General features: G+C 35.0%; 2 protein-coding genes across 2 annotated transcripts in view; one reads left to right on the forward strand and one right to left on the reverse strand.

Annotated features, from left to right (window-relative positions):
* tmem71 (transmembrane protein 71) overlaps nucleotides 1-2811 on the forward strand; it is an 8906-nt gene extending 6095 nt beyond the window's left edge. The window contains exons 9-10 of the mRNA XM_016564244.1: nucleotides 214-263; nucleotides 382-2811. Coding sequence (XP_016419730.1) covers nucleotides 214-263; nucleotides 382-405 — 74 coding nt within the window. The 3' untranslated portion in view covers nucleotides 406-2811. The remainder of the gene's footprint in view (nucleotides 1-213; nucleotides 264-381) is intronic.
* Nucleotides 2812-3310: 499 nt separating this feature from the next.
* On the reverse strand, nucleotides 3311-5631 carry apom (apolipoprotein M). The gene is made up of 7 exons (XM_016564273.1): nucleotides 5433-5631; nucleotides 4691-4830; nucleotides 4348-4421; nucleotides 4027-4134; nucleotides 3697-3795; nucleotides 3533-3571; nucleotides 3311-3449 (listed from the first exon to the last, which is right to left on the reverse strand). Exons 1-6 carry the CDS (start codon nucleotides 5556-5558, stop codon nucleotides 3543-3545), a joined length of 576 nt encoding a protein of 191 aa, XP_016419759.1. The 5' UTR covers nucleotides 5559-5631; the 3' UTR covers nucleotides 3311-3449; nucleotides 3533-3542.
* Nucleotides 5632-8470: the final 2839 nt, after the last annotated feature.

The following is an 8470-nucleotide window of genomic DNA, read 5'->3' on the forward strand; positions in this document are numbered from 1 at the left end:
ATATATATATATATATATATATTCATGTTGGTTTCTGGAGCGGTATCCTTGTTAAACAACATTATAGGAAAACACTCCCATAAACCAATTAGATTTAGGGTGGGCGGTCAACAGTTATTTTATGAATCTAACTTCTCTACTATTTATGAGTCAAATATTGTAAAATCATTCTCTCTGTCTCTCTCTCTCTCTCTCTCTCTCTCTCTCTCTCAGGTATGTCTAAACCTGGAACTGCAGTGCGCTGGAGGAGAGCAAAGACTGAGGTGAGAATCTGAGTACAGATTAATAATAGACTCCTGACTTTATGAAGTTTCTGTACGCAGAGACAAAAATGGGACTCTAAATAAAGAATTTAACATCCAGATTGTGTCTCTTCATCAGGACATCACCTCCAGAAACGAGTGAGGAGGAACCACACACACATAAACACATCCGTGTGAAGTCTGTCCTGAGGAGGCGGATGAAGTGAGTTTGTGGACACAAATCCTGCATCCGCTTTAAAATTAGTTATAGATCAGTTTTTGTAGTGGTGTTTTCACTGATCAGCTAAAGAGTTCTGAATATAATAATTACTGAAGAGTGATAGAACCAGTGATGGCAGATGACTGTCACAGGAAATTTTACATGCTAAGATTAGCATGCATTTTTAAATAGATGGACATATCAATGAAAAATTATCATTCTGTAAATGTTTAATAATTTGATCAGTTTTCCTAAATGAAAGACTGGATTGCATTAATTCTTTGAGTCAGTGGAGATGCCCTGCATGACAGAGCATAGAAGTGAAATGTGTCAGTGGTGTTTGTAAATGCATCAGCTTGGCTTGGTTAGGCTCTTCAACATGGTGACCAGGGCATATGTGTTATTGTCCAGCTTGTCTAGTCAGATTATCAGATTCTAAAAAATATTTACTGCTAAACCTAGTTTAATATAATATTATAATGACTTTGCAAGAAATCTTTAACTTTTGAGAAGTTGTAGCAAAAAAAGTGCCAGTTTAGCTTTGCACAGATGCCTCATATTTGTCAAGTGCCTTTGTTATATGAAACAGCAGGAGTGTTAATGCCATTTTCCAGGGTTAAAGTCACATATCCGTGCTGTGTGATTTAAGAGGGCTGAAATTTTAAGCACAAAGTGCTGCTATCAGGAGCGCAATAATTAGATTTACTATAAAAGCATTGCACTTAAAATAGGATTTAAAGCTCTTATTTCACAGGGACTTAAGACAATTAAACCCTGCTTGCAGGGAATTAGTGCTGCCAAAGGAGAACATGTTCTCGATTTACTATATAATAAGTGTATAATTTTGTCACGTTCACACAAGGCAACTGCTCTCACAGAAAGTTAAACTGAGCAAACTGTGAGTAGGAAGCAATGTCTGTCACAACATGACCAAAATGCATTAAGTGCAACTGAACTTGTATCCTCTGAAGGGAATGGCTAATTTCTGATATTTTTATTAGGATGATGAAATGTTTTTTTTATTACAAAGAGTCAAAGGTTTTAGGACACAGTGGAGTTTTTAAAAGGCAGCTCGGTTTTGAAGAGCAAAGACATTCATGAGGAAACAAAAGCAAAGCAAGGATCAAATGAAGTGTTTAAAGTAAGAGCATTTCAGTTTTAGAGGTTTAAGCCTAAAAATCTGAAATCAAACATGTTTGAGACCAAGCCAAGGTGAATAAGTGAATTATTCAAATGCATTTATCTTAGCCAATAGATATCTATATATGAAGTGAAGTGTATATATGTTTATATGAAGTGTATTGTCTTCGGTGTTTATTGTAAATGTTTTTGTAATGTACATGAGCAATGAAACAAGAATGAATATTGCTCTATAAAAAGTCAATATTTACTGTAAAGTGTTCTGTAGAAAATGTATCATTATGTGGGGCCAATCATAGAAAGTTGAAAGGTAAGGATGCTGAAAGGATTTAAGCTGTTTCTCAGCAAAACCGTACATGACAATATAATATTAAAGGGCTGACAACGCCACCTATTGGGCAAAAGTTAAAAGTAATTCTATTTACGGACATTAAAGTGCTTGTCCTTAAATCCTTATCAGAATGCTATGTCCAATCAGATTTACAAAACATTTACATAATATTTTTGTTGCTGTGCCTGGTCCTGTAATTGCTGCTTGCAGCTATATTTATAATAATAATTTTTGTTAATACAACAATCAGTTAGATGTGGGATGTAAGCAATTAGTCCATTATATCCCATTAGAAATGGGATAAAAAAAAAAGTTGAAAAAAATACAGAAAAGAAAAAATGTGTTTTTATTTATTAATGTTTTTCAAATTATATAATTAATAAGTCACTGGGTACAGAGTTAAAAGGCAAGATGATTCCAATATGACTGTTTTAGACCATTGACATTATGATTGGATGTAATTTTAATGCAACAGCATGTTGTAAAATTAAGATGGAATTGCAGTTTGTACTAAACAGGACTCATAATGTGTTCACTGATCAGTAATCTGAAAATATTAAATTATTTCCCTAGGGAGAGCTGCCTTTAAGCTTTGATGACTGCAGTGAACCTGTAACTGCATTTAACAATCTGTGTCACAAGAGAGCTAAAGATTTACTGTAAATAGTAAAAACTTTAGTTATTATGTATTATTCCACTGCACGTGAAAGTAAAATGTGAAATGTATGTGGTTCATGTATGCACTGTAAAATATAATCTTAAAAGTAAATGCATTTATGTCATTTGCACAAACATAATTTGCCATGTTAGAAAGTATTAAAGGAGTGATAGGCCTTAAAACAGATGTTTTATAAGGTTAATAGTTTTACAGTGTATTTTGAAAAAAAACTGTATTGTCCATTTTCAATAATAAAGCTTTATATATAAATATAATAGTTTTTGTTTTTTTGTTTTTCAAATGCATACTGGATTAGAATCAATGCAATTGATTGTTGTTGCTCTTGCTAATGTAATTAACATGTAATGTAATTGGGCCTGCATTGATTTATGGACTGAATTTACACATTTTGACAAATTTGCTCCAGGTATTATTCAAATTGGTCTATTTGTTAACACAATGAATTTTAAAATAATCTCATGTAATGGTAGCAGGAAGAGGAATTAGGGCTTCAGATTATTTTTTAATCTGTTCTAACATTTAATATATTTCATTATTCTCTTCTGGGCTTTGTGTGTTTAATATGGATTTTGTGCCTCTGAACCTGTAGCTGTAAGATATCTGTATTCACCATCTGAGACACATGTTTCATGACACTATAGGACATGATGATATTAATACCAAGTAGTAGTTTGTGAGTTTTGTTAATCACAAACTCATAAAACAAGCTGTTTTATTGAAGTATTTATCTTATTTAATCATTCAGTGAATAAACCAAGAACAGTGAATCCTAGTTTCCATCAGTTCAGTAATTTATTGTGGATCTGCAGCGTGAAGATCTCTGCATCTGCTCATGACCTTTAGGAGTAAGAAATTATGCAAAGTATTAAAAAATGTCATTTTCAGTATAAACAGTTTAGAAGCACACTGTTTGCACTTACCACCTGTGTTTTAAGCAGCCTCATCAAGTTTACAATAACCTAAAATATATGATATGATAAATACGTTTTATATAAACTATGGAATTGCATTCACACATCATGTTTTCCCGGTCTTTGTTTTACTTAAGTTACATAATCAATAATCAAATGCGTCAGACACAAACCATTTTTCAGAGGTGCCTTTAAGAATTCTTCCATATAAACACACTCCATTTTTGACTTAAATTCCTGAATCACTTCATCTGGTGTCTTTTCATTACGAGCTGCAATGGAAGACAGACAGACAGACATTCATTATGAATAAAAGTCTGTTGTGTAACTGAATCACTTTGCAATGGTGACTTTACATGCAGCACATATACAGTATTAGAGATGATCCTTTAAGGTTTCAGGGGAGGGTTCACACTGAATTGAATGTTTTCATTGCTGTCCAGTTTAACATGTTGCACTGATCATGTAGGTGAAAGAATACAATGATTAAACATGATACTGACCAAACAGCATAGCACTGACTTCCTCGTCTTCATCCACAAACAGTATTATGATGCATGAAGGGCAGTTTATGAGCTTGCCATCCCAGATCAGTACAATAGTGTCGAAATCTGTTCACACAGTGATACATTTTAAAAAGGAAATGAAGTCATAAGAAATCATTTATCTTTTAAAATAATAACTAAAATAATAATGATTAAATGTATTAATGGGTCTCGTGAAAGAATATTGCTTGATCTTAACCCATTATATAGTGTAAAACATGGATAGACAGTGTTGAATTACTGTGTTTCAGACTGATCAGACTGTACATCAGTTCCTACCGGTTCTGAACAGAAACGGGTCCATCACAGACAAAGCAAAGTAGCTCCAAGTATTTTTCTGACACTGATCTCCACTGTGATAAACAAAAAGATTTGATATGCTTGAAAACCTCACATATTGTAAATAATAGAACAGTCATATGTCAGTGTGCGTATGTGTTTGTTAATGACTAAACATACTATGGTATTAACAAAGATTTCTGTTTTTACTATCTATATTTATATAGAACTCCATTCAGTTTTTACTGTCATTAAGACCCCACAAAAACAAGGATGTGTGTGTGTGTGTGTGTGCATGTGCATGTGTGTGTGCACTTGTGCATGCGCGCAGTTTTCCACTCACATGCGAATGGTTTCAGTCACCGTCAGGATGTCGTTAGCACCTTTCTGAATGTGAAGAATAGAGCTGTCGGTGGTCTTGAAGGACTTAAGATCATCTTCTTCCCATGCAGCTGCTGCCACAAAATACCAAGAGCCCATATACTGCACAAGAAGAATATATACTGTATATGTATGTATATATATATATATATATATATATATATATATATACACGCGCCAAAGACTTAAACTACTTCAGTCTGTGTGCATTGAATTTATTTAATACACGAGTTTCACAATTTGAGTTGAATTACTGAAATAAATGAACTTTTCCACGACATTCTAATTTATTGAGATGCACCTGTATATAGTATATATAACATATATAATGGATGAAAATATTTCTTATAAATAACTAATTAGCCACTTAACTAATATGAGTTAATGAGTGAAATTCAGCACAAAGATCGATATTTTACAAACAATGGACTCTTCCACAAAACAAAGACTAGTTGACATTAGTGTGATGCAGTGTTCCTGTCACTTGCAACATTAAGGTCATGGGTTCAATACCAAGTAAACACACAATTAATAGACATTTTATGAGCAAATAGTCACTATACATTTTTAAAGCTGGAGAGACCTCAGATTTGTACATCAGTTAAGTTCCTGTGAGAAAAACAACATTTATCATATTGTGTGTGTGTGTATACATAAAAAATAAGATCTAAAAGCTAAGGAATAAGGCTTTTCAAGCCTCTTACCTCATCAGTATTAATAACAGCAGTGGAGAGAGGAGCTGGAGGAAGACATGGCACCATGACCTGTATCCCAGCGTAAAACAGGCCCATTAGTGGGCTCACAACACCCCATAATGTGCTCATAAGCATGGCTGCATCAATGAGATCGCCTGTGATATACAACGAATGCTGATGTCTTCTAAGTGACTGATGCTTTGACAGAGATGTTTTAATACAGTGCTCAGGGGGACTTTCACCCTGATTTGTTAGCTTTTTTCTGTTTGCTAGATAATCTGATAATGGTTAATGGAGTGTTTGTCAGGGCAATGCACCCCAATATGCCTGACCTTGTCCTGGACCAATCTCTCTACCCACGCATGCTGCAGAAAAATATGCAAAGCCATTCAAATGGAGGACAATGTGACAATGTGGTTTAGTCTTTACAATGTCTCACAAATAATTCATGATGGTACAAAAAAACACAGAACTCAACAGTTAAGAAATATCACATAATATATAATTTACTGTTTCTCCAGACAGTAACAAGATTAAAAGAAAGGACATGGAGACTTCTGCTTAAGTCCTACTATTATTCCTTTCAGTGTATGTTTATTGTGACCTTTGGATCGACATTGACTTGCTCTTCAGTGCAAAATGCAGCCTTGCTACTGTCTCTTTACTAATCAAAGCTTACAGTTATTTAATGCCCTTTTTTTGTCCATACTTTCACTAGATGTCTCTGTGGAAATTGTAAATGATTTTGTGCAAATAAGTTTTTTCAAAAAATACTTTTGATAGGTGCCTGCTGCAGAAAAATGTAACAAAACAAAAATATTACAGTGGTAAAATGATTATTGACATCTGTGTCTTTACTGTAAAAAGTATGCTTTTTAAAAATCGTAATTATTCAGCATTTGTAATTTCTCTTGCTGAAGAATCTGTCACTTGTTCACCAATCAAAGCAATGGGATCGTTGAAAGACTAAATATCTTTGAGTAGAAACAAATAAAAAACTTAAAACTAAGATTGAAAGCCCCTGAGCATACACAGCTCTAGAAAAAGTTAAGAGACCACTGCAAAATAATCAGTTTCTCTGGTTTTACTAGGCTATTTGAAGGTAGGCTATGTGTTTGAGTAAAATGAACATTTTTGTTTTATTCTATAAACTACTGACAACATTTCTCGCAAATTCCAAATACACATATTGTTATTTATAGAGCATTTATTTGCAGAAAATGACAACTGGTCAAAATAACAAAAAAGATGCAATGTTTTCAGACCTCAAATAATGCAAAGAAAACATGTTCATATTCATTTTTAAACAACACAATACTAATGTTTTAAGTAAGGAAGAGTTTAGAAATCAATGTTTGGTGGAATAACCTTGATTTTCAAGCACAGCTTTCATGTGTCTTGGCATTCTCTCCACCATTCTATAACATTGCTGCTGGGTGACTGTATGCCAATCCTGGCAAAAAATAAATACAAAATTAATCATCTTGGCTTTGTTTGAAGACTTGTGACTCTTCCTCTTTAACACATTCCAGAGGTTTTCAATGGGGTTCAGGTCTGGAGATTGAGCCGGCCATGACAGGGTCTTGATCTGGTGGTCCTCCATGGAATCACATGGCTTGATTCATGCGCCCTTGTCAAAGATGAATGTACTTGATTCCAGCCTTTCTGAAGCATCACCAATCCTCCACCAAATTTCACAGTGGGTGCGAGACACTGTGGCTTGTAGGCCTCTCCAGATCTCCGTCTAACCATTAGATGTCCATGTGTAGGGCAAAGCTGAAAATTGGACTCATCAGAGAAGATGAACTTACTCCAGTCCAATCCTTATGGTCTTTTGCAAACCTCAGCCTGGCTCTTCTTTGTTTCTCATTGATGAAGGTTTTTTTTCTAGCTTTGCACGACTCCAGCCCTGCCTCTAGGAGCCTGTTTCGAACTATCCTCTCCGTGCACTTCACCCTTGCCGTTTGCCATTCTTTTTGTAGATCTCTTGATGTCATCCTACGGTTGTTGAGTGACATTCAAATGAGTTGGCAGTCATCCCAGTCAGTGGAGAGTCATTTTTGCCCTCTTCTGGTCTGCAGCTTTGTTGTCCCCAATGTCTGCAGCTTGACCTCATTCTTATGAACTGCTGTCTTTTAAATTTTAAGAATGGAAGCAACCTGACTCTTACTGTATCCCTCTGGCAGTAAAACCAGAATTTAACCCTTTGTTTCCTCACTCAAAACTTTTCTTTTCAACTCAATTGACACATTGTTCCTCCACGTAATAGTGGTCACAGATTCCGATTTTTCAAAGTCGGTGAATGTAATCCAGTATTTTAAGATCTGTTCCATTTTTAAAAGTCATGTAGTGTATGCCAGCCTTAAATCACGTAACTTTGATAGATTCTAAACAAAAGATTCAAAGAGATCAAAGCTTCACACAATGCAGTGTTTCGAAATCGTCATTAGCCTATTATTAGCCTAGCTATGCATGTTTTTTTTTTATATATAGTACCAGATGACTTAGTTGTCAAAGTATACAGTAGAACCACTGTGCAGCCTACTCAGAAATGTATATGTCACAGCTTGCAGACACACATGCTTTGCACATGTCTCATACAAAGAACCAGGAAACTTGTACTCTGAAGTTCAGGAAAATGAAACTTATTGTCCTTTCGCGGTTGTACCTTGAGGGATTTTGGTTGTATGGTGACTGTGACCAAGTACAACATGTTCCTGGATCAACATCCTTGTTGATCCTGGAACAACATTCCTATCAGCCAATCAGAATTGAGGGATAACTTTTCAGGAAATATCTGTTTTAGGCTTACAATCAGGGTTAGGTGCTTCTACACCCTTGGTAATCAGCTATCATTTCACACAGTTTTTAGGAATAAATTATGGGTAGGGTTAGGTTTAGGGGTAGGGATTGGGTTAAGTCTATATTTTTGGACAGTTATGTTGATCCAGGATCAACAAAAGATGTTGATCCAGGAACATGTCTTACTTGGCAAAATCACGGCGACCTTGGTTGTATACGCTTATCTTTTTACTGCATGCAGTAAA

This window comes from Sinocyclocheilus rhinocerous, unplaced genomic scaffold, assembly GCF_001515625.1.
Source record: "Sinocyclocheilus rhinocerous isolate Xijiao unplaced genomic scaffold, SAMN03320098_v1.1 scaffold919, whole genome shotgun sequence".
NCBI classification, from domain to species: domain Eukaryota; kingdom Metazoa; phylum Chordata; class Actinopteri; order Cypriniformes; family Cyprinidae; genus Sinocyclocheilus; species Sinocyclocheilus rhinocerous.